General features: G+C 38.1%; 1 protein-coding gene across 21 annotated transcripts in view; it reads left to right on the plus strand.

The window, feature by feature from the left end:
* Positions 1 to 25,966, plus strand: part of TLCD4 (TLC domain containing 4) — a 100,758-nt gene extending 74,792 nt beyond the window's left edge. For all 21 annotated transcript variants that reach the window (XM_027114413.1, XM_027114421.1, XM_027114415.1 and 18 more), the window contains 2 exons: positions 10,459 to 10,532; positions 25,397 to 25,966. In XM_027114413.1, the coding sequence (XP_026970214.1) occupies positions 10,459 to 10,532; positions 25,397 to 25,715 (393 nt within the window). In that variant the 3' untranslated portion in view covers positions 25,716 to 25,966. The remainder of the gene's footprint in view (positions 1 to 10,458; positions 10,533 to 25,396) is intronic.
* Positions 25,967 to 27,176: the final 1,210 nt, after the last annotated feature.

A 27,176-nucleotide genomic window follows, 5' to 3' on the forward strand; every position in this document is an offset into this window, starting at 1 on the left:
AAAAAAAAAAAAAAAAAAAAAAAAAAAAAAAAGAAATCTTATATGATTCTTCTTACATGAGGTAACTAAAGTAGTCAAATTCCTAGAGACAGAAAATAAGATAGGGGCTGGATGAAGGCGGTGTTGGGAAGTTACTGTTTATGGGTAAGAGTTTCAGTTGGGAATATAAAGAAGTTCTGGAGGTGGATAGGTGATAGCAGCACAACAACATGAATGTACTTAATGCCACTGAACTGTACACTTAAAAGTGGTTAAAAGGGTAAATTGTGTGTTATGTATGTTTTACCACAATAAAATAAAGTTTAAAATATGCAAGCTTATCAGTTAACTGAAGCAAGGTTAGGAAGAGGAGCTAATAATATGTTGGATGATGTATTACATTTTTTAAAGTTTCAGGCTGGAATAATAAGCTGAAACAAATAGATGGAACCGAATAGTGATGAATGTCAAGTTTTGCACTTGGACTTGACAATGTATAAAAAGAGAGGAATGACTGGGAAGTGGCAGATGACCACAATTGTAGTTGTACCAATAACACGTCACATCTGCTAAAAAAGAAAGCTGTTTTTAAATGTTTACTCTATTAGGGGAGGTACAGTATCCAGTTCAAATAAATTACAGTTTCCTAGTTAGACCATACTCACAGCATCTGGAGTCTCTAAAATTGCATATGTTCTGGGGCGAGCTGCCAGATAACTGTAGAGGGGAGATTAGATTAGGTGGCTATTGCCCTGGGATAAACAACTGAAGGACCCAGAGAGGTCAGGTTAGAAAAGATAAGTTGTAGGACAACTACATGGCTTTGAAATGTCCTTGGAAATGTGAAAGGACTGTTAAGTGAAAGAGGAAGTAGACTTACTCTGATTTAATTCAGACATTGGAATTAGGACCAATGGGGATGGTAAAGAGAGGTAGGGGAGACTGCTGTTTTACAAAAGAGACATTCCCAGTGAATAGAGTATAACAACAGCCTTTTAAAGTGGTTCTTTTTACCATAAGATATCCTCAATCAGATAGATATAATAAGTAGAAGCTTTAGGTCGGAGCTTATACTAAATCATCTTTAAAGTTCTATAAGTCTGAGATTCTGTGATTCAACTGTTTTGATGAAATGATTGGATTTAGTTCTAATACTGGAGAGCTAGGCAATGGGCAAGTAAGAATAAGCTACGTTTTGTCACCAAGTTCTTAAGTAACCCAGGGAGGAAGGGGTGAAAGCAGCTGGTCTGCAGATCCATTTACTTCCTTGGGAGAAAGGGAGGGGAAGAAAAGAAGGCAAGTGACCCAGGTCTAATCTCCTTGTCGACAGGACCTTTGGGTAAATAGGGTATGTACCGACATTTGTTAGGAGAAAGAGGTCTTAACTCTGGAATGCTCTTAGCCTGTTCCTGGCTAAGGATTCCCTATAGTAAAGAGAACCCAGGCTCTGTGAGGCCTGGCTCTTTGGAGAATGTCATGTAGTCTGTACAGTTGTTTGGAGGTATAAAATGGAGATGTTTTATAAGATAAACTCTCACTGCATGTGAGGAACTTGGTGAACCTCACCTAGTAGAGCCTTCACACCTTCTGGGCCAGTGCTGCTTGTTCAACACAGGAAGGACCTGGCTTGCCAACTGCCCTTCACGTCCCAAGCCTCTCTCTACTTCCTCTGAATTATCTGATAGCCTCTATCCTTGTAGTAGTTAGTAAAGCTTAATTCTAGGTAAGATCACTGTTTCACATGAGCCAGATTGGGCAATCCGATCCGGTCCTGTGTGTTAGCTCAAACCTTCAACTCTGTCTTATAAGTAAATAATCAAAAACCTTGAATGATTAAAGTTAGGCAAAGAGTAATTAAATATAGGGTGGATTTTGTTCCCAAATCTCATTTCTATATTCATGGTGCTCTGAAAGCGTTTCCCATGGAAATGTCCTAAGGTTATGGTAAATAGTCTAAATAGCCTAGAAAAAGTACCTCATAATTGCTACAGTAGAACATAGTCACATTTTTATATAAACCCCAGTGCCCATAGCTTACCTCACACCAATTACATAGCCCTAGTGGTGGGAAAGTGTGCCCATCCCACTCCAAGCCATTGATAGTGGCACAGTATTTAGTATCATGCTAGCAGTAGTAGGTGCATAATAATTTTATTTATCTTTCTCCCTCACCTTCTAAATTCCTGACCCTAGCCACTCTTGGCTGTTAGAAAATTAAATGTCCTGTGATAAGAAAATCCAGATTTTCATAATCACTGGCTGAAAGGAAAATTTTCTTTTAAGCTCTGGAAGGGATCAGACAAATCTTATTTTGTTTTCCCTCATAGAGTCATGCAGAGGCCATGGCCAGTATGAATTTTACTATAGGCAAAGCTCCTTAAAGATAGATGGCAGAAGTGGAAACACCACATTGACCAGAGTCAGTTGTGAGTTTTGCCGTAATTTACTAACAGTAAAGTATCAAGATGTATAATTTATTAGAGCTGAATTAAACCTGTCCTCTTACTAGTGTCTATCTCACTTGTATTTTAGTAGGTTTTGTTGGTGGGGTAGGGATAAGGTAACAAGGAATTATACATAACCTGAATCTTATCTAATGGCCACCTGTGCCTGTGGAAGCCTGTGCCACACGTGATGCTGACTCTCATGGGTGAACTGGATTAAACAGGTCGAGAGTCATTGATGTGCAGGATCAGAGACTATGGAAGCCAGGCTACTGACGCATAGTTCACTGGCTCGCAGTGGTTTTGAACTGAGGAGGTGGTGGTGGGGAGAGGTAAGGAATTAAGAATATGATAGCTACCTAATTCAGTCCCGCAGGTTCCGAGATTTAACTATGGGAAACTATCTTTAAAAATTCAAGTAACACATCACCCAGTGACAACTCTGTAATGCTATAGCAATTTAGAAAATGGAAAAATGAATGTATTAATTTCCATTATTTTTTTGTCTGAATATGCATGTTTATAAAAAAATTCTGAGTTTGTAGACATACAGGGCTTAGTAAGTATAACGTTTTCTAGGTCTGAGTCTCCAGAGATAACTACTGACAATACTTATGTATATTCTTGCAGTTTATATAAATTGTTCAGGAATTTTCATATATATATATATATATTTGTGTTTCTTTAAAATTTTCCAAGAGAGCTTTTGAGGTAGATGAGACTTAGTCAGTCTTCCAAAACAAAAGATAAAAGCATGTTTAGATCAGCAGATAAAAGTAGGGAAGGCTTGTTTTCTAGGTTTGAAAACATGAGGAGAAGAGGTCAGATCTTCATGGGTGGTAGGAAGGACTTGGGTTGTCAGCCTACAGGATTCATGTGGGCTCAGCGGTGGTTGTACGTTTGGATGAGTCAGATGGGGCTGCCTGATGGAGTGAACATTCTAACTCATCAGCCTTGCATTTTACTTTTCACAGAATTGTTGTAGGACCTTTGGCCAAAAGATAACTTGATGCAGTTGGCATATTAGAAAAATAAATCTGGTGGTGATAACATAGGAAAAAGAAAGCTGCATGGGAGAAGATCTCTTTGAGGAGGTTATTGGAATAATGTAGATGATAGATTATGAAGAACATAACTTTGGTGGTTTTATTAGTGAGGAAGAAACTAAAGTAAAAGCCATTTTGTAGTCAATAGGTCATGGTGACTAATTTTGGATTTCAGAGAAGGAAGGGAAAGAAGAAGGCAAGGTGACCCAGGGCACTAGAGAAATGTGCGACCCTGAAGGAAATGGGAGAAAGAGTTTGGGCAGGAATATGCTTGTAGATGTTGTGAGGTTTGTGGTGATACATGGTTATTCCAGGGGAGAAGGGCCCATGTGCCATTAGAAATAAGGTGTGTCTTGTTGGGGGAGGGCGGTCAGGGTCAGGGACCAGAAAGAAGGTTGGTCCTGTAAAAGAAGCAGAGGAGAATTTCAGAAGGGTAGAAAGAAAACCACAAAAGAATACATTTGGAAAACAGTGGTTAAGGCCCCTTACAGCAACACTGTAAGTTAAAAAGCTATGATAAGTAATGTACAAGCAGAGGGTATTTGAAAAAATTAATTAGGTCATTCATTGTTATTTGAAGATTAGAATATATTGACCAGCAAAAAAGAAAAAACAATGTCCCAATCCCACAACCTAGAGATAACTATTTATATTTACTTAATTACTATTTACATTTAGGAGTGTATCCTACTTGTATATATGCATAAGTAAAAAACTAGCATTCTGGGTATGAATATATATTACAAAAATGGGATCAAAACCAAAAATTTTTAATTTGTTTTACATATTGAAGTATTGCATACAACAAAATAACTCTGGTAATCTTGTGTCAGAAAGCAAGGAACCTATCAAAGACTAAAAGGGTCTTGTCGAAAAGACACAGGAACCAACGTGATGGCTCTCACTTTGGCTAAAAATGTGACATTTTGATCATCAGTTAGAATACTGACTTTGGCCAGTGAAACCCATTGACTCGTGAGATCTTAATTATATTGAAAAAAAGAAAAAGAAAAGAAGAAGGAAGAAGGCTTGGTGGTCCTTGCACGAGGTCTCATGTGGGTGCTGTTAGGTAGCTGTTGGGACTGGATCATCTAAAGGGTCAACTGGGTTGAAAGGGGCTCATTTAAGTAGCTGGTAGTTGATGCTGGCTTCCTGCTCGAACATCAGCAGGCTCGTTGCCTAGAGCTCCTGTATGTGGCCCCTCCATGTGGCTTGAGTTTCTCATAGCCTGGCTATGGTGTTCAGAGAGAGAGCATCTCAAGAGTGAGTGTTCCAATGGACCCAGGAGGAAGTTGCATGGCTTCTTATGACCTAGCTTCAGAAGACCCAGAACTTCACTTCCACTGCATTCTGCTGGTCGAGTGAGTCACTGAGGCAGCCCAGCTTCAAGGGGAGGAAAGTAAGACTCCACCTCTTGATATGAGGAAGGGAAGGAATCGATGGTGGTCACTTAGGTGACTGTCAGCCACCTCTTGATTTGTCAATGTTAGACATGTTAATTATCTTCTTGCCATGATGGGTAAGAATTTAACACTCACACCTCTGTTTTCCTTGCCTTTTTTCCCATGTAGTTAAAGTAATTTGATTTTCTCTCTCCGTTCCTTTGGAAACTTTAAACACTTTTATTTCTGGTTTGTGGCACCTCTGGATCCTTTAAGGTGAAGATGTCTGTGCTTCTGTCCTTCCGTCCACTTCTGTCACTCCCACTGTGCTTCCCAGTTTCTGTCATTTGTACTTGTATCACCAAGATTTTAAAATATTTGCCTTTTATTCTATAATCATTGTTTTCCTTTATATACAGTTGATCCTACACAGAGAAAATAAAGTGTTTATTATGACTGTATTAAAATAGTTCACTGCACAACCAGGATTACATTTCCTGTCTAATTTTTGCTTCGAGTTTCTAATTGCCTTCCTTTTTTTCTTGTAACATACGCCTTTGTCTTATATTTGAGTTGTTCCATATCTTGGAGGATAGCATCCCATCTCTGCAGTCGTCTTTCCCCCAGATACCTGCCCCTGGAGCTCTCCATTCTCCTGCTGTCTAGGTCTGCTACTTGATGTCCCAGGCTTCCTGCCATTACTCCCCTGGTTTGGGGTCACTGTTTCCTGCATCCCACATGTCTTGGTTTACTGACTCGTGCTGCAGCATATCCTCAAATAATTGTCTAAGAAAGAGGGTAAAGGAGGTTTACCCTCTAAGTCTTCAGCAAGTTCTGAAAATGTTTTTATTTTCAGGCCATTTGGTTCTATCATTATCTCTGTTGATGGCATATGGATATATAATCATATTTAATCAATTCCCTATTGTTGTGTGTTTGTTCTCAGTTTCACTATTGTGTATAACTTGAGGAAACATTCTTATGTTTTCATATTTGTGCCTATACATAATTATTTTCAAAGACTAATTTTGTGGGATTTCTGGGCAAGTGGTATGTACATTTTTAAGGGTAGTGACATGTTCTACTAAAATTCTCTTTAGGAAGGTTACCCTGTCCCCTCAAAAAGATGTATGTGCGTATGTGATTTAACTGGTTAACGTGTAGAGATTATTATGTGTAAATGGTTCTTTTCATCAAGAGATTCGTTGGGTTTTGTTGTTGGATCTGTTTGTTTTTGTTTTATGAATACTGGCAGTTCATAGGGCTCAGAAACTTTGAAGAGGGTGGGCCAGAATTTTCTGAGCAAATTGGAAACGGTATCTGGAAAGAAGATAGACATGTACTTGGACAGTCATGAAATATTTGAAGGGTTGTCATATGAAAAAGAGATTTTGGATAGCCAGGATCAGGAGTAGGACTGGCAGGTGGACGTCAAAGACGGTACAGTAGGGCTTCCCTGGTGGCGCAGTGGTTGAGAGTCCGCCTGCCGATGCAGGGGATGCGGGTTCGTGCCCTGGTCCGGGAGGATCCCACATGCCACGGAGCGGCTGGGCTCGTGAGCCATGGCCACTGAGCCTGCGCACCTGGAGCCTGTGCTCCGCAACGAGAGAGGCCACAACAGTGAGAGGCCCGCATACCGCAAAAAAAATAAAAAGAGGGTACAGTGTAGTTCTGGAACTTTTGGAAAGCTGCTTTAGGAGATGCTACTCTACTCACCATGGAGTTGTCCACGCTGGGGGGCAACCTGGAAGAGCTTTTGTAGAAGGAATTTAAAACATCTGTGGGTAATTGAAATAGGCAATCTTCAGAGGCCATTTTAACTCTACCATGCTGTGATAGTCATGAGCATAAACTTGTGGTGAAGAATTAAGTTTGGGTTGGGTGCAGTATAGTTGTGCAAAGTGAGGTAAAAGGTTGATATAACCTATTGGGTAAATAAAACAGGTGAGTCTTCTCTTAGAAGTATTTATTTTCCTTTTCAACCTGGATTTTTTCCTGCAGCAATTAGAAAGTAACATTAACTACTTTTGGAGGAGTGATTATTAATATGATTCATCTTTTATAGTAAAGTAGCAGTAGTGAACCTACATTTAGTCCTTACTAATGGTGATGGTGATCTGTCTTTCTTATCATCCATTCATCATCATCATTTCAGGTGTGGCCCTTAGTCCTGTGTAGTCATCCAAGGCTCAGGGATCAGTGACTAGAGGTGGAGGCTTCTGTCTAGGAAAGAAGGAATAGGTCCTTTTAGGACTTGTTCAAACTTATTTAATCTTCTTTATAGCTATAGTAAGAAAAATTACCTGGTTCAATTTCACTTTTAACTTAATTTTTTTTAGAGTGCCTTTTCTGTTTTAGTATTTTTCCTGTTTGCCATTAGTGTGCATTTTGTCTTTTTAAATTAAAAAAAAATCTATTTATTTATTTACTTTTGGCTGCATTGGATCTTCGTTGCTGCGCACGGGCTTCACATTGTGGTGGCTTCTTTTGTTGCCGAGCACAGCCTCTAGGCACGCAGGCTTCAGTAGTTGTGGCTCACGGGCTCTAGAGCACAGGCTCAGTAGTTGTGGTGCACGGGCTTAGTTGCTCTACGGCATGTGGGATCTTCCTGGACCAGGGCTCGAACTCGTGTCTCCTGCATTGGCAGGCGGATTCTTAACCACTGTGCCACCAGGGAAGCCCCTGCATTTTGTCTTATTCTCACATCAATTCTGTCATAAAGACGGTATTCTGCCTGTTTTACAAATGGAGAAACTGAGGTTTTGGTCAGCTTTGCCCAAGGTCACTTAGGAGAGCTAGGGTTCAAATCCTGGCCTGCACACCCCAGGCCCATGATCATTCATTAACTATCCCTGACTCCCCAAACTTAATTGCTTAATTATAATGAATTGTCCAAATAGAATATCTGCAGTGAAACAGATATTTATGGACTGGTTCTCCAAAACTGATGATCATTGAAGAGGCCACGAGGAGCTAGAAAAGGATGAACTCTCAGAACCTGCATTGCTTGATGTTATGTTCAGATTGTGACAAAAACTCATACAGTGAAATAATGGCTCATTTTTTGGAAATAAAACTGCTTCACAACTCAAAAATGGGGGCTTCCCCTGTGGCGCAGTGGTTGAGAATCCACCTGCCAATGCAGGAGACACGGGTTGGAGCCCTGGTCCAGGAAGATCCCACATGCTGTGGAGCAACTGAGCCCATGTGCCACAACTACTGAGCCTGTGCTCTAGAGCCTGCGAGCCACAACTACTGAGCCCGTGTGCCACAACTACTGAAGCCTGCGTGCCTAGAGCCCATGCTCTGCAACAAGAGAAGCCACTGCAACGAGATATGCCCACGTGCCACAACGAAGCGTAGCCCCCACTCGCCGCAACTAGAGAAAGCCTGCGCGCAGCAATGAAGACCCGATGCAGCCAAAAAAATTAAATAAATAAAATAAATAAATTAAAAAAACAAAACAAAACACAAAAATGTTACCAGAAAAGGGTAGCTACTTAAAGAGTACTTTTTTTTAAACTAAAATTGTAACTTATTGGAATCCATCTAGGGTACTCTAGAGTGTCTTAAAATGATAGATATTTTAGAAATAGATGGCATATACGATGAATTTATACATACAAATGACCTTACAAACAGCTGATCTACCAGAACAAGCCTGTAGACACAAAGTGGATAGATACTCTTAGAGAGCTAGAAACTTAATTCTTATAATTCTAAAAGCCTGCTATTGCTAGTAAGTAAAATTTTATGTATTTTATGCTTAAACACCTTTGTTGAGAAAATACTTAGCTTGAGATCATCATACTAGACTGATAACAGTAATGTGGGCCTCTAAGAGCAGAGTTACAAGTCAAAGTGAATTTTACATTTAACTGTAGTTGTTTTACTTCTGCAAAAAAATAAGGCTATCCTAAAGGCCGCAGGCATTTCAGAAAAGTATTATTGGAAAAGGAAATAAGGAGTAAAAATATCCTACTGTGTCATGGATAAAAAGATATCATTATTATTTTTTTATTAAATACAGGTAATAACTGTTTAGTCCTATTGTATTTACATTCTCCTTTTTAAAAGTCTTACATTTATGCTTCTTAAAGACATAATAATAAAAAAATAATGTAACCTACTACGTTTAAATATCTAACAAAGTAAAAGGCCAGAAAGAAACATTATAAAAATATTATATTTTTCCACAATTTTATTTGTTTAGTCCCACTATTAATTACTAATTGCCACCATTAACTGGTCCTGTTGTTTAAATAAATGCATTTATTGTAACAGAAAAGTAAATAGTACAGAATAATATGTAAATTCAAATTTACACGTATTTCTGTGTTAAAGTGATAACGCACGCGCGCAGTTATTTCCCGTGTATTGTCATGTGGCTTTGGACTGCTGTGGCTGCGTCTGGTTGCCTCTAAAATGTTGAGCATCCTCCTCTCCCGCCACCTCTGTGCATCGTGCTCATCTTGGCCACTGTCTTTGTCTCTCTGCTGTCCTCCTCTTCTTCCTCATCACCCATTTCAGTTTCACTAAGGACAGTGAGTTTGAGATTATAAAAAGTTTTAGATTCATTTTGGAAAGCTAACTCTTGCAGTCCAGCTCTCAGTTTTTAATCCCTAAAATAATTTACATAGAGAAGAACTGAGAATCTTCAAATAAAAGGTCCATTCATTATTACTTTTTCATTATTGCTTTATATTTTTCCCATTTGGAAGACAGTGTGGTATAAACAGTAGGAAAAGTATTTCTGAAGTTCTGGTATATCTGATGTTTTGAGGGCAGGTTCTTTTGGTGTGTAATCACAATTGATTTAATTGGAAGTGCTAGAATGACTCCATTTACCTAGTAACATTTAAATTAAGTAAAATTTTTGGAATGTATATACTTTCGGTTTTCTTTCTAATGCTTATTTACTATACTTTTCCGATTATTAAATTAGTGGAAAGTACTAGGCATTATGTTTCTAAATTCAGAAAGGTCCCCAAAGTGTGTGTTTTAGCTATAGTATCTTCTGATTGACAAGTATATTTTTCAGGTCAAATATGACAGATATGGTTTAACATGTGTTGTTATGTTTGACAAATGTGTATCTGCTCACAGGCTTATATATTGTTACTTAGGAAGTGAAATACAGTCTTGAGATTTTTTTTTTTTTTTTTTCGGTCTTGAGATTTTTAAGGTGCTCCTAATGGATATTAAACTACTTCCTATTTGATATTTAATTGCTATAAAATTTCTCAACTTCCTAAATTCACACTACTTTAATCATTATTTCTACGGTAATTTGAGAATGCTGTTACTAATGGCCAAGTGCAGAATTCATTAGTTTAGCGTGAGACAACTGCTTGAAATCTGTTTTTCTAAGTGAATATGGTATACATAAGTGAACATAAGTATACAATATGTTGTCTTTAAAAAATGCTGTAGAATTCTAATGACATTTCTAAGTTTTCACGGAGAAGAAAATCTGTTTAGCAGACTTGGTTTGTGTTTATATTGATCATTATTTTATGCTGAGAAGCTATTGAATGTTTCTTCGATGTTTGGAAATTTTGATAAGAATGTTTTCCCTGACATTATGTTTTATGTTTTATCACCCAGAGGGATGGAGTGCTGGGATACATTGGGAATTTTCGCCTGCTTGCAGAACTTTCCAGCCCTTTTGTGAATCAGCGGTAGGTAACTGATATCATTAATTATTTTAAACTTGGGCTGTTTGGTTTGGGGAAATTTTCCCCCAAGATCCTAAATATAAAAATGAGAGTATGGGCTTCCCTGGTGGCACAGTGGTTGAGAGTCCGCCTGCCGATGCAGGAGACACGGGTTCGTGCCCCGGTCCAGGAAGATCCCACGTGCCGCGGGGCGGCTGGGCTCATGAGCCATGGCCGCTGAGCCTGCGCGTCCGGAGCCTGTGCTCCGCAACGGGAGAGGCCACAACAGTGAGAGGCCCGCGTACCGCAAAAAAAAGAGTATGTGATATGAATTGTCACCATTGTACAAATAAGGAAACTGAGCCTTGGAAAGGTTAGGGAATCTTATCCAAGATTCCCAAGCTAGAAGGTGGCAGTCCTGGCTCTTGAACCCAGCTCTCTTTGTGGTATGATGATACTTTGTTTTACTGGATTTATCTTGGGTCCAGTTAATATTCCTGACACCAACTTCCTCCTGTTCCCAAATTCTGACACCAACATTATCTTAGTCCCTCTTTTAAAATAATCTTTTCATTTTAGATTTACAGGAAAGTTACAAAGATAGCACAGAAACTCCCATATACCCTTCACCTAGTTTCCCCTATTAATATCTTACATTATCATGGAACATTTGTCAAAACTAAGAAACCAGCATCGATACTTTACTATTAAGTGAACTTCAGACTTTGTTGGATTTCAGGAGTTTTTCCATTAGTATCTTCTTTTTGTTCTTCGGTTCAGTCTAGGCTGCCATATTGCATTTAGTTGTCACGCCTCCCCAGTCTCCCCTCGTCTGTAACAGATTCTTAGTCTTTCCTTGTTTTTCACGACCCTGACAGTGTTAAGGGATACTGTCCAGGTATTCTGTAGAATGTCCTCCAGTCTGGATTTGCCTGTTTTTCTCATAACTGGACGGAGGTTATAGGTTTTCGGAAGGAATCCTATAGAGGTGAAGTGCCCTTCTCATCACATCTCAGGGGCTACATGATATCCATGTGACATCACTGGGAATGTGAACTTTCATCATGTGGTTAGGTGGTGTTGGCCCGGTTTCTCCACTGTGAAATTTTTCCTTTTCTTTACTCTCTTTGAAAGCAAGGCATGAAGTATAGCCCACTCTCAAAGCGGGTGGGGAGAGAGAAATTAAGCTCCACCTCCTGGAGGGAGGTAGTTGCTCATTTTTGACAATGGATTTATTATTATCCTTTATTACCCTTGTCTTGTCATTTGACAGGGTCTGCTGACATTTTTTCTGTGAAATGTTTAGCTGCTCCTTTCCTTCCACATCCATGGTCCCAGTTTAGGGCCTTCGGGATCTCCATGGTTGATCACTGCGATAGCTTTCCAACTGACTTCCTAATTCGAATTCCACATTCACCCACTCTTCAGTCCTTTCCTCACAGTGCTACCAAAGTCATCTTCCTTGTGTTCCACTTTCAGTACCTTACTTTCTTACTAAACACTGCATCCTCTTTAGATTCTTCTCTGAACTTTTGAAGCTCTCTGTGATGTGCACCATGTCTCCAGCCTTATTTCTTACCACTCATTAGAGTTAGTTTTGCACCCTTACTGTCTCACGCACCTGTGGATTTTTCTCACTTTTCTTCCTTTATTCCCATCCTCTATTTTCCCTCCATCTTCGAAAAATTTACCTATCTTTCAAGTCTTAGGTCAAAATCCCAAACCCAGGGTAGGCTCCCACAATTACATGTAGCCTTTTGTAACTTGAGATTATAAAAAGTTTTAGATTCTCTGGTTAGAGATAACCCAGAGAATTGGGAGTCAAATCAGACTCGTGAGTTAGGGAGCTTACCCTGTATCAATCCTTACTAATAATCTCAAGAATACAAGTAATCAAGAATACAAGTAATACAAGTAATCATGAGATACTGGCAAAGCAAGGAGATGTTCAGGACCATCAGCATGGCTCCCTAGGTGTTTTTTGCACTGGGCATTCTCTGGAATGAGGTTACCTATGAGGTCTCTAAGTGATATGTATAGTTCATATTGCTGACATGGAAGGAGCTCTCTTGGTTATGAAGCCATCTCCATTTAATACTCAGATAGTTACATAGCATATATAACTTTCCTGGGGCAGGGGTCAGACCCCATAAATCCATACATTCTAGGTTCATTTATCATAAGCAATACTAGACTAGGTATATCCTGAAAGCATTCCATGGATGAAGACTCTTCTACTACAAATACCATTAGTACGCTTACCAAGCAATTACCCTCATCACCCTTTTTTCTTGCCAAAGGTGGAAGGGATGGTCCTTCCACCTCCAAACAGGAGAGATTAGATTACAGATCTGCTGCTTTCCCAGGTACTTATGTACTGTTTTATATTGTTTGCCAGTGTTTCATATGTTATAATTTTATTTCTTCAAGAAGATACTAAGTTCCTTAGGCTTGGCCGTTTAAAATTTTTAAAAAAAGAGTTCTTTTGCAATTTTTAAAGACTCCGATGATGTGAAAGTATAGAGAGCAGAGAGCATGTTCTCTGAAGGCAGAAGACCTGGATTTAAATTCAAGCTCCCCCACTTACCATTGTGTGTGAGTGGAAGATTATTTAATCTTCCTGAGCCTCAGTTTTCTTACCTGTAAAACAGGGATAATGATACCTATAGGCCTACAGTTTATTGTGAAGATTCTATGTGGTTATATGTTTTGTTATATGTTTACGTATGTGCGTAAAGCACCTGTCATAGTGCTTGTCATTCAGTACATGTGCAGTAAGTGTTAAATGTAGTGTATATTCAATATGCTAAAATTTACTCAGCACTAGAAGTGCATAGTTTATGTTTGCTTTATCCACTTTGTAGTAGCTTTTTTGTTCTTTAACCCATCAAAATTAGGTTTCCTCCTCTGTCATTTTGCTGGAACGATTTCATTAGAGGTACCATTGACTTCCAGATGCAAAATCCAGTGAACTCTCTTCGGTGCCTATCTTATTGTATCTCTCTGAGGACTGCCACCTCCTTCTTGTAATGCCATAACTCCCCTTGCTTTCGTGACCCTGCACTCACCTGGTTCTTGTAGTTCTCTGACCATCGTCTCCCAGTCTTCTTTGTTGGAGACAGCTCCTTAGATGCCGCTGTTCCCCAGGGCTCTCTTCTGGGCCCACCGATATTCTCTGTGCTTCTCCCTGAGTGGGTTGTGCTTTCAGGGTTTCAGCTATTACCCATTTGCTCAATGTGGTGTAATGGACTATGCATGAATTTTAGAATCATATAAGCTCAGGCTGCAATTTAACCTTGCCGCTTACTCGCTCTGACCTTGGCTAAGTTATGTAACATTCCTGTACTACAGTTGCTTTCTCTATAAAAAGGGCATATTTAATATTACCTACTTCTTTGTATTATAGTCAAGTGTTTTCTCCTCCCAGGTGGCACATCAGAATCAACATGTCTAAAATAGAATGCAACATATTTCCCTCTGTATTCTCTTATATGCTCCTGTTCAGCATGTGGCCTGGCCATTCTCTTGGTTAACTCTGCTCAACATGTGGGAATCATCTTTGTTTCTGCCTCACCTGTGTTTGGTCCATCCCAGGTCCTACGTATCACCTCCTAAACATTTCTTACCTTGGCCACTTCCTCTCCATCTCTGCTGTCAGTGCCCTAGTTCATCATCTCTTGCCTGGCTCCTGCACCAGCCTCTAACTCTGTACTGTCCAGTAGAGTAGCCACAAGCCACATGTGACTATTTACATTTAATTTAATTAAAATTAAATAAAGTTAAAAATTTAATTCCTCAGTCTAACTGGTAATATTTCCAGTGCTTCCTAGCCCCATGTGTCTACTGAATTGGGTAGAACATCTATAGACCATTTCATTATTGGAGAAAGTTCTTTTGGACAGAAAAGAACTATTCTAGACTAGGGTCGGCAAACCAAGGCTTGAAGGCCAAACCTGCTGCCTGTTTCTACAAATAAAGCTTTATTGGGGCACAGCCATGCATATTTGTTTACCACAACTGCTTTCACACAATAACAGAGTGGATTAGTTGCCACAGAGACGGTAGAGCTTCCAAAACCCCTTACTTTGTGTTAGTCTCTGGCTCTTTATGGAAGAAGTTTGCTGATCCCTGCTCTAGGCAGTCTGCCTGCCTCCAGTCCTATTCCCCTTTCATCCTCTCCTGTATTATTATCTTCCACGGCGATCTCCCTGAAACTCAAAAATGAACACGTAGCCTCCTGGTTAGATCCTCTCAGTGGTACCTGCTGCTTCCAGTATAAAATATGGGCTCTGTAATGTGATGCAGAAAGCTCTCCAAGTAGAGCTATCTTCTCTCTTTCTGCCATATTCCTCCTCAGAAATCTCCTCTCACCCCAACTTGTCCCTGTGCTAGAAAGGCCTCCTGGCTCCTTGCTCATCCTTCATGACTCAGCCCAAGGGTCATTTACATCACGAAACCCCACCTCTTCCAGGCTGGGCTGGGTGTCTCTCACCCATGCTTCCATAATAGTGACACACAGTTATACCATTATGATTAATAAATTAAATTATTGTAAAGTTCTCTTTCTCTTTTTCCTGTTTCTTATTTATCTCTGTGTTTCATTAGGTCAAGAGCCAAACTTTGTTGAACTTTGCATGGTTCAGCATCCACACATTGTCTGGCACATAGTAGCCATTTAATTGCTTTTGAATGAATGAGTCCCAAGCGGTGATCAGTTAAGCTTTAGCAATGTCTGTCTCTTGAAGATGATTCAGATTTGAGATTTTGAAGCAGGAGAAAATTAACCTTGACACTTAAAGGAACTTTAATTTGTTTCTGTTTGAAGCTCTTTTTGAAAAATCATAATATTAGAGAGTTTAACTTATTCTTTAATTTTGTAGTAAAAAGCTATGCTATACCTTTATTTAAAAGCTTCAAGTCTTTTGTAAATTAAGAAATTGAGAAGCGGAGTTGGAATATGAGCAAGAAATGGTATAATGGAACAGCAAGGAGATTATGACAAAATTTAGCACAGCTACTTAAGTACTGTTAGAGTTTTCCATAGTTTAATTGTTTTCTTTAGTTTGTGATATTTTTATGTTCTCTCTATTTTAGAGCTTTGTATAATTTAAGAAGACACATGGGATGCATGTGGTGGGGTACAAAGGTTAGACACCTGGGCTTCAGTTAATTATCAGCTGCTGAGTTATACCCATGCCTCAGGTTTCTTTTTGTAAAAAGTAATTTAATGGTGGTAACTTCTTTTTTGCCTAAATGCCCTTAACTGTTATGAGGACATATTTTTGAATTGCTGTTAAGGTTAAATACCTTATAAAAACTTGTACCTATGCTCCTTAATATGTTCCTGCAGTATTTATTGAATACCTTCCCAGTACCTAAATGTTCCAGTCCCTGCCTCAGGGAGCTTCACTAGAGTGTCTGGTGTCATGTCTATGTTTGAGAAAATAGGACTTAATAATACAAAATAAAGAGCTAGTAAAATAAGACATTGTGTGAAAAAGGGCAAGAAGAAAAGTGCTGTTATTAATGGTTTAAAACAGCCATTCTCAGACTTGTTGATCTCATAAATTATTGAGGACCTCAATGAACTCTTACTTCCTATAGGCTGATAGCTATGGATATTTACCAGATTGGAAATTAAAACTGAAACATTTAAAAATATTTATTAGGTCATTTACTATTAACAATAATATTTCATGTTAATGTAATTTTTGTGAAAAATAAACTACATTGCCAAAATGAAAAATTTTTCGTGGGAACAGTGTTGTACATTTTTTGCAAATCTTTTTAATGTCTAGCATGATAGAATTCAGCTGGATTCTTAAGTTTGTTTCTGTTTTCAGTTTGTTGTGAAATGTTATTTTGGTTGAAGCATATAAAAAAATCTAACTCTCAGGGTTAACAGTGTAGTAGGTAAAGGAGTATTTTAGTAGCCTTTTCAAATAATTGTTGATATCCTGCTTTAATACTACACCAAAATATACCAAGAGGTAGTTTCTTAAAGATTAGTTAAATGTGGAATCTGAAACCATATCAGTGGACTTTTGATACACTGTTATATTCAAATCCATTGGTCTGTCTTGTACTTCGAATCTTTTATGCATACATAATTTTGTGTCATTATGCCTTGGTCATTTAGAAAATATTGGTTCACTGAGTTATGTAGGTCTTATGATAAATGCTGATACATTTATTAGATAATATTTTTTTAACAACCCATTACTGACCTCATCAGAAAAGTTTTTAACTCTTCAGAGGCTATCCAAGAGTTTTTCTTCCAGACAACTGTGCTTTGTGTGTACTTCCCATTTTATCACAGAATATTAAAAAGACATGTACTCAAAAGACATGAGTTAATATAATTAATCATTCTTACTGCTTCATCCAGGACATTCTTAAGTGAAACTTCTCCACTCAACCCCTCTTTTTTTGTTTTTAACTGCAAATATGTGGCATAGATTACAAAGGCGACTAGTACCATTTTGTACCACTGCTATGATTTGTGCTAAGATGCCAATGGTCTTATCCATCAGTACTTTACAGCATCAGAATAGAAGTCAGCACAATGAGAAAGGCAGATAATATTTTAGTATCATTATGAAAATAGTTTTCCCTTGTAGACTCCCCCAAAAGTCTCAGGGGCCCATGAATCACGTTTTGAGACCTATTATTGATTGATGTTTGTCATGCAAGGCTTCAAAGAGAAATTGGGACACATTCTTCAATGTTTTAGGATTTTTTTAAGAAGTGGATGGGAAAGGGAGAAGGGAGAAAGGCGTGAACATAAGGTTTTGAAAAGTGGAATAAACATGCCATGTGAAAGAGAAACTTCATAGACTTGTAGGATCAAAGAGTATGTCTTAGGAGGACAGTGGATAGAGAGGGTGTTGAATGCCAGGGAAAGCTGATTGAACTTGACCAGTGGACAGTGAGAATGTATTCTAGTGGAGAAAGACATTCTGAAAATAACACTGAGTAATTCTAGTTTTGGGTATTTGTGGGATAGATGGTAAGATGAGAGGCAAAAGCTTGGGTTAGAAGGTTAGCATACAGCTCTTAGTTGTGTGAATGATTGGTGTAATTCATTAGTCCAGGAAATAAATAGGAGCCCAAATTAGGCTGTCATGATAGAGTAGATATGATGGAATAAAGGTTTTTGAGGGTAGAAAAAGTGAAATTGGTAATAAGAAATTAGAGCTAGAGAAAAAAAGACAAATTTAAGATATTTTCTACATTGGACTTAGAAGAATGAAAAAGATGAGGATTAGGAAGAATAGGCGGGAAGATGATGAGTTTGCTTTGGAGATGCTGCGTTAGAGGACAAACAGAGCATCTGAGTGGAAATGTAGTAAGAGGTAGAGAGGCATTTTGAGATGATCAGATAGAGGTTACATTTGAAGCCATGAGAAAAGATGGTGTTTAAAAGGTGTAAAGTTGAATGTCTAGAATCGAGAAGGAAGAGAAGGAAGAGTAGATACAATAAAGGAAAAGTTTAGAAGTAGAAGGGGAGCCAGAATAATATTGGGATGGAGGACAACTTTTCAAAAATTAAGTTTTCGAACTCCTAAATTTCCAGAGTTAATATTTGTTAAATACAGTGTTCACATGCATGAAAGAATTACATTTGCAACCAAGATAAAACCCAGGGGTCAGCTCACGACCCAGTCTCCATGTAGAGTCCCAGCAACAGTACAACATGTAAATCCTTATTGGGGTTTTTCCAAGGATGTCAACAAAGGTCCAGTTTGTTACAGCAGCACTTCTTAAAAGTCTCTTCATTCCTCTTGAACTCACAGTATCTCCTGGACCCTGTAGCTTTCCCAAAAGCTCACACTTCTGACTCTCAACTCCTAAAAGTCACCAAACCGGTACCATATAGGGAGATGGATCCTTTGCTCCCATCCTCTTTTTTTTCTTTCTTTCTCTACCTGAAAGTAGCCCTCTCTCCTCTTTCCAAATGTGAATTATACCTGCTAATGCCTTGTTTTTACACTGCATGTGCTTAGTACCGCACTCTGCACAATTATCTCCCAGGGAACTTAATCAAAAGCTCCAAGTCCCTTTAGAAGAGCTGGAGGAGGAAGAAGTGCTAAATGACCAAAGACAGAGTTTTCTCTGTGGGGTTGGGGAGGATTACACACACATACAATCAAGTATGCCTAAAACCCAGCATGCATAAAACCAATACCCTACTCTTTGCCTAACCTCCCTTTCCTCCATGACCACCACCACAGAAAACTCCCATTATGAATCAGTGGGATCACCATTGACTTAGTCATCCAAGTCAGAAACCTGGAGTCACCCTAGACTGTTCCTAGTCTGGAAGCAAGCCCGATCCATTTTATCTCCTGATATTCTTCCTAATCCTTCCCCGACTCATTCCACTCCACCTGCTGTCATTATAATTTTTGGTCCTCGGTGTCTTTTCTTCTTTACCCATCTAAGTAATAACTGTGGATGGTGGTGAAAGACAGTGTTTTCCCTCTCTCCTTCCATCCCACCTGCATGTCTTCTTGCTTTCTTCTGCTCCTCTCCCTCTCGGCATCAACACATATATTCCCAAACTGTTAGCCTTTATTTGTTGGAATGAAGGGGTGTTCTCATTAGGTAAGAAGAGGTAGATTCCAATAAAATAAGTGGTTCTTCTGACATGAGAGAGAAAGATAAGGACAATTATATAAATATTATTTCAACTTGAATTAATATGTGAGTTATTTCCTTTGAAAGAGACTGGCTTAAAGATCAGGCACCAGTCACATGGGAAAATTGGCCGAAGATAAATGCAGTGATTGTACAGTAAAGCCAAAGCACAAGTTCTTAAAGTCTAGATTTTTAGATAATCACCTTTCCAGACAACGAAAAATTTGGAAAATGCATAAAGTGCCGGAGAACAGGAAGTAGTCTAGGCTAAATGTAATGTAGGACTTGTGGCATCGAAGAGAAAAGGCTAGAAATGTAGAGTTAAGGGAGACCAGTTGGGTTATTGCAGTCATCTAGGTAAGAGACACCGAGGACCAAAAATTATAATGGCAGAAGGTGGAATGGAATGAGTCGGGGAAGGATTAGGAAGAATCTTAGGAGATAAAATGGATCGGGCTTGCTTCCAGACTAGGAACAATCTAGGGTGACTCCAGGTTTCTGACTTGGATGACTAAGGCAATGGTGATCCCACTGATTCATAATGGGAGTTTTCTGTGGTGGTGGTCATGGAGGAAAGGGATGTTAGGCAAAGAGTGGAGTATTGTTTTTATGCATGTTGGGTTTTAGGCATATTTGAGAATTGGTGGTTTGTCAGGTGAGGATGCTCAGCAATAAATGAGAAATATGGAACTACAAGTAGAACTTAAGAGAGGACTTGAAACCAGAGATTTCTGTCAGGGTGTTTGAGCCTTTGAGGAGGAAGAATTTTTCCTCTACTCATCAAGGTTCTTTGGTGGGTCTAATAATCAGTTTGACATAAGGCAGATTAACAGAAGAAAAACATTTAATTACATATATGTGAGAGTCCCACAGGACAATGAGACCCAAGGACAAGCCGGGCAGTAGAGGCTCATAAGCCGTCTTGAGCTAAGGAGTGGGATAGGGGCTGCACGTAGGAGGGTGTTTCACAGGATGATAAGAAGAGCAGATGTTTGGAAATTAGATGTTTGTCCTGCCATACAGATAGATCATTCAGATAAAAAGTTATCTCTTGGTAATAGCTCTTTGTGGGCCAGGACACCTATCTAAATTGTTTCAGGTAATTCAGGGAGATGTAGGAGTTTTTCTTGAGTCTGCTGGGTCTTAGTTGCTTTCAGCTCAAAATATTCTGCATGCCAAAGTGGCACATTTTGGGAAGCTTGTTCTGAACCCCTTTAAGCCCATGAGAATGTATAAAATGGCCGTGATAGAGCATATGGAAGGGAGTGTGCCTGGGAAGCACAAATATTTAAGGGACAGGCAGAGGAAACGGAGACTGAAAAAGTATAGGTAGGGAATCAAGAGAAAACAGTATCAGGAGAGGAGAAAGCAAGTATGATGGTTGGCAGTGTCGTATGCTATAGAAAGGTCACCTGGGATGAAGGCTGAGATGAATCCACTGTCTTGGTTATGGGGATGCCACTGGTGATCAATTTCTTTTGTAGGGGAATGCAATCATATTGTACTGGGTTGTGAAGTATAGCCAGAATGTCTGTGAATACACTGTTGACTTCTCTTTTTAAGAGTTTAATAGGGAAGAAAAACAGAAGGAGAGATTTTTTGGATTAGAAAGAATCGGGCATGTTGGTAAGAGAGAAGAAAGAATCAACCTATACGTGGGGAACTGGATGGAGCAAGGGAAAGGGGATAATTGATGGCCTAAAGTCACAGAGCATGGGTACAGAAGCAATTGGCCTTGGAGAGAAACCTCTTCATCTGAATATAGAGAAAAAGGTGCTTGAAAAGAAGATTTGAAGCCTTGGGGTCAGAGTTTGAGGAATTCATTTGATGGACTCAAATACCTTAGTAGTAGAAGAGGCCAGTTCCTCTGATGGAATTGAGAAGTAGAAGTGAATAAGGAAGGGAAGTGACTTGATTTGTGAGACAGAGGTTGGGGAGCAATTCTATGGAGAATGTGGAGTTAAGTAAAAGGAATGCCAAGCAAATTTGAGAATTCAGTTGAAATTCAGAGCTCTTTAAGTTACATTTGTGCTATTTATGTTAATATCAATATTAGCGAGTAATAATAGCTATTAATTGAGCTCCTAGTACAGGGGAGTTCTTATGTGTCAAAACAGCTTCATGGTATAAGGGAGATGCTATCATTATCCCCATTTTGTAGGGATCAAACTGAGACATAGAGGTCAATAACAGAGAGGTAAGACCACACAGCTGCTAAGTGGCAGAAGCAGGTTTGAACCTGGGCCTTCTGACTGCAGAATACAGTACCCACCTTCCCTCTATACTCTGCCTAAGGAAAGCTGGCCTGATGAGAAGCTGGGGATAGGCAGCGTGAGTGTGATGGATGAAGGGGCAAGAGAACTGAGGGTGCCGATGTGTGTTCTGAAGGTAACTGAGTTCAGGTAGGTAGGAAAGGAAGTGAATCAAAGGCTGGTAGTGAGGGATTTGGGAGTGGAGGTCAAAAAAGAGATTTAGGTGGAATTGGATAAAGAGAAATATGGGGTACTACGAGTTGTGCTTAGAAGGGGATGGGTTATTTGAGGTATAGCATTTCTGATTAAACCCAAGGCTACCATGTAGTCAAAGAAAGGAATGGCTGAGGGTCAGAGGGGAAATCTTTGGAGTAGAGAAGTCTGGAGGATAGGAGATCTGGATAGAGCAAAAGATGTTGACTTTACTTCTTTAGTGACATTTTTCCTATTTGTGATATTATTTTATTAATTTGAGCATTACTCTCTAAATAGTTTGTTTTTAACTGCGTTGAATAATTTAGCCCTTCTCTTTTCACCCTACACATACTTATAAATTGTAATACCCGTCTTATCCTACAAATTATTTCTGTTTGATATTTTAATATCTCTGAAAAATATTTTAAGGTTTTTTTAACAGTTAATTTTTAATTTCTGAAGTTGAGCAGTTTCTAGCTTAGTCATGACTAATTCTGTCAAATTGAATATTAAGATACATGGATACATTTTACTACATTTACAACTTAACCTCTAAAATATAATGAGGTAACATTAGGCAAGATAGTTTTTTTTGAGGAGGAAAAAGTAGAATACAGCAAATACTAAATTTTTTTAAAATAAGCTTTTTACTTAAGAATAATTTTAGACTTCTAGAAAAGTTTCAAGGATGATTCAAAGGGTTCCCATATACCCCACACTCAGATTCTCCTATTGTTAATATTTACATTTGTATGGTACATTTGTCATAATTAATGAACAAATATTGATACATTATTATTAACTAAAGGCCATAGTATTTTCAGATTTCCTCAGTTTTTACCTAATGTCCTTTTTCTGCCCCAGGATCCCATCCGGGATACTACATTGGATTTAGTTGTCACGTCTCAGACTCCTGGTTGTGATAGTTTCTCAGACTTCCGTTGTTTTTGATGACCTTGTCAGTTTTGAGGAGTCCTGGTCAGCTGTTTCGTAGAATATTTCTCAATTTGGGTTTGTCTGATGTTTTTCTCATGATTAGACTGAGGTTATGGGGTTTTTGGAGGAAGACCACAGAAGTAAAGTGCCACTCTCATCACATTATATCAGGACTACCTGCATAAACATGGATTGTCACTGTTGTTTACCTTGTTCACCTGGCTGAGGCAGGGTTTGTAAGAGTTCTCAATTTTAAAGTTAAGTGTTTCCACCCCACCTGCCTTCTATACTGAACTCTGTAACGAAGTCCCCCCTTGAAGAGTGGGGAGTTATGCTTCACCTCTTTAAGGGTGCAATATCTACATAACTTATTTGCAATTATTCTGTACAGGATATTTACCTTTTCTCCCCTATTCATTCACTCATTCATTCATTTATATTACCATGGCTTCACGGATATTTATTTTATACTTTGAGTTTGAATCCAATACTATATTACTTATTTTGTTCAAATTGTTACAACTTTTGCCATTGTGAGCTCTTTCAGTTGTCTTCTGTGTCCCTTTGACATAACTTCATCATCTTTTTTGGAGCACTTCTTTATTTTCTGATACTAAAAAAATACTCTAGATTTATATTGTGTATTCTCTGTCCCAGTTCTAGAATCAGCCATTTCTCAAGGAGTCTTGTTTTCTTTTATTGGACAATGGTATTAGAAACCAAAATATGGGCCCTGGGTGTGCTCATTGCTACTGGGGCATCATTGTTTCTATGCCCTCCCAGCTGACAACTTGGAAATATACTAACCTGTGTATACACACATATCTATAATTATTTCTATATCTGTCCATCTGTATATATGTATTAAACTAAGCATGAGTTTATACTGAAGTTTCCAGCTCTAATCCAGTATCATGTGGATCAATCTAATCTTTTGCACTCAATTATCTGTAACCTTCCAGTCCCACATGAGAAATCTGGTTCCCACTTCACCATCAGACAAATTTACTTATTTGTTAAATACCAGTATACATGTATAATGGTTTCGGAATTGTTAACCTCTTCCCCCATGAGATAACAATTTTACCAGCTAGAGCAAAGTGCCTATGTACAGTTTCTTTTGTCTTTAGTCTTACAGTCTTAATTCATTTTCAAAGTTACTTAGGTCACCTATTTTTACCCCACTCCCTCCAGTGAGGTTATGTCATGTATTTGGAATGCAGTTAGATTCTTTTATCACAGGCTACATTCTGCCTGGCATGCCCCAACCTCCTATTGATTTTTTTTAAATTTGCATACACTCTTCATCTGTTCCGTGGGTTTTGACAAATGCATAATGTCATATATCCCCCACTACAGTATCATACAAAATTGTTTCACTACCCTAAAATATTGCCTGTGTTTCACCTATTCTACCCTCTCCTGCTCTCCCTGAACCTCTGGCAGCCGCTGATCTGTTTTTTTGTCTTTATAGTTTTGCTTTTTCCAGAATGTCATATAAATGGAAGCCTACAGTAGGTAGCATTTTTCAGATTGGCTTCTTTGATTTATCAGTATGCATTTAAGATTCACCCATGGTGTTACATGAATTGATAGTTTGTTCTTTTTTATCGCTGAATAGCATTTAATTGTATGTACATACCACAATTTGTTTATCCATTCACGTACTACATTGTGAATAACATTATGAAGCAACCTATAACATTTTGGTTGCTTCTAGTTTGGGGCAATTATGAATACGGCTGGTGTAAACACTTGCATGCAGGTTTTTGTGTGGACATATATTTTTAAATCAATTGAAAAAATACCTAGAAGTGTGATTGTTGGATTGTGTGCTATGAATATGTTTAGCATTATAACTGCAATGCTGTCTTTTGAAGTGGCTTCACCATTTTGCATCCCCACCAACAATGAATGAGTGTTCCTATTGTTCCACATCTTTGCCAGCAATTGGTATTGTCAGATTTGTAGATTGTAGTCATTCTAATAGATATGTAGAAGCATGTCATTGTTTTAATTTACATTTTTCTAATGACAAATGATTTTTAATATCTTTTTATATGCTTTTTTTCCTTTTGTTTATCTTCTCTGATGAGGTGTTTAAGATCTTTTCCCCATGTTTTAATTAGGTTGTTTCTTTATTGCTGAGCTTTAAGAGTTCTTTATATATTTTGGATATAAGTACTTTATCATATATGTATTCAGTAAACAATCTCTCCCAGGGTTTGGATGTCTTTTCATTTTCTTTTGACAGTGCCTCTCACAGAGCAAGTTTTTAATTTTAGCGAAGTCCAACTTATATTTTCTTCTATGGATTGTGCTTTTGGTATTATATCTAAAATACTATCATCAAACCCAAGATCATGCAGATTTTTTCCTGTTTTTTTTCTAGAAGTTTTACAGTTTTGCATTTTACTTTTAAGTCTGTGGTCCATTTCAAGGTAATTTTTGTGTAAGATGTGAGGTCTCTGCCTAGGTTTATTTTGCTGCATATGGATGTCTGATTGTTCCAGCACTGTTTGTTAAAAAGAGTGTTTTTTCTCCACTGAATTACCTTTACACCATTATCAAAAGTCAGTTGAGTATATTTGTGTGGGTCTGTCTATGGGCTCTCTATTCTGTTCCATTGGCCTGTCTGTTCTTTTACCAATGCCATGCTGTCTTGATTATTGTAGCTTTATAGTAGGTCTTGAAAGTTAATCTATCAGCTTTATTCTTTTTCAGTATTATGTTGACCATTCTAGGCCTTTTGTCTTGCCACATAAATCTTAGGGGGGTGTTCTGAGTTTTAAAAATGAAAAACTAGAAATTGTTAATCCTCAGAGATGCAGAATAAATGTGATGTTTCTTTAATTTTTTTCCCAGGTGGTTCTTTGAGGCTCTGAAGTATCCTAAGTTTTCCAAGGCTAATGTCATCAATGGAATACTCATGACTGTGGTGTTCTTCATAGTGCGGATTGCCTCCATACCTCCTTTTTATGGCTACATTTACTCTGTGTTAGGAACGGAAGCCTACCTGAGGCTTGGATTTTTAATTCAGTGTTCCTGGATCTCTACTTGTGTTGTTTTGGATGTAATGAATGTCATGTGGATGATCAAAATTTCAAAGGGGTGCATCAAAGTCATCTCTCTCATAAGACAAGAGAAAGCCAAAAAGAGTCTTCAGAATGGAAAACTTGACTAAAAGTGGGCTATTGATAAGCATACTTCGTGATTACCCACATTATATCTTCTGATAGGTTGAATTCTTGGCATGTTCTTGTGCTTCTTTATTAATTATACTTGTTATTCTCGGTTTCAATGTCCTTTTTTTCCTAACCGTTAGAAAAGAGAAACTAAAATGTAGTTTTTATCTGAAGATTTATTTTCTGATATTCTTCGGCATTATAAGCATGGATAAAATCTTAAAGGTTTAAATAAAAATGTATAAGTATGGTGGTGAATCTTTTTAGAAACCTGTTAACCAGCATTGGTATTTTTCTCTGTGAAAACATGACTTTGCTAATTTGGTGCACTTGGTTTTATGTCACCGATTTTGCTGAAAGAATGGGAACTGCTTTAAAATCTGTAGATAGCTCTCCACATTTTGTTGTATTGCACTCATTTCTTACTATGGCTGTCAGTACCTGTATAGTGTTTAATTTCCAAATTGTTGAAATGTTCTTTTTCTTAGGCTATTAGAAGTGATGTCTTTTTCATTTAGATATGCTGTCATCTACTAATAATGAAGTATTTTGCTTATTTGGGGAATCTTTAATTAGTTAACTTATGGGAAATATTTCTTGCATTTTCAGATTTTTCTGACATCACTTTATTATTTCTATTTTAAACATTTTTTCAAATTATTGCTTTTTTCTTTTGTAGTAAAGCTTAAGACCAATCTAATAGAGCTCCTTAAGAGATGAATTCTTCCTTCTAAACATGCATGTTCTAGATGACTATTTGGGCTAATAGGAGGAATCATTAAGAAAAAAGCTTTAACACTGCTGTCTCTATCTGCGCCCCTTGCACTTTTTCTATGAAAAATATATTATTTCTATTTGCAAAACCTCCCCTGAGTTCAGAACCCAACATCAGCACCAAAATCTCATGCAATATGTATTTATCATGCTCCTAAGGTAGGCCTCTTCTTGATGAGACCAAGACTACAAAACAAAATCAGTATTCATGTTTTACTCACAATTTACACCCATGCTTTTGCTTAACCAGCACTTTGAGTGCTTTGAATTTGTGTCTTTCCTAAAGGATAGGAAAACAATAGATAATTTAATCCAAGCATTCTGATTATCAATATTATTGCTTTATCTGAGGATAAATGACTGGTGACTTATTTTTTCTGTTTGTGGGTATGTTTGTGTTTGCTTTGGTCCTTACAACCCAAATATAGAATTATATAGTTAGCTATTATTGCCTTTATTTATTTTTCTCAAGTACTTTAATGATCATCCTTACCTAAGGAAAAAAATTAATCAGCGGTAAATACTAGAATTTAGTTGAACCCAAACCAGAAGATCTAATTCATTCCGTTTGAAGGAGAATGTGTGACTTACTCTTATTGTCCATGTTATGATGATGAAGGGAGGCTAGCTGGATATTTCAGGACTTCTGATTTGATGTGATTTGATTGATTTGGCTGTCCCATGCA

The sequence above is a fragment of the Aethalodelphis obliquidens genome, unplaced genomic scaffold (assembly GCF_003676395.1).
Source record: "Aethalodelphis obliquidens isolate GAN/ISIS:26980383/991018 unplaced genomic scaffold, ASM367639v1 scaffold13, whole genome shotgun sequence".
NCBI lineage: Eukaryota > Metazoa > Chordata > Mammalia > Artiodactyla > Delphinidae > Aethalodelphis > Aethalodelphis obliquidens.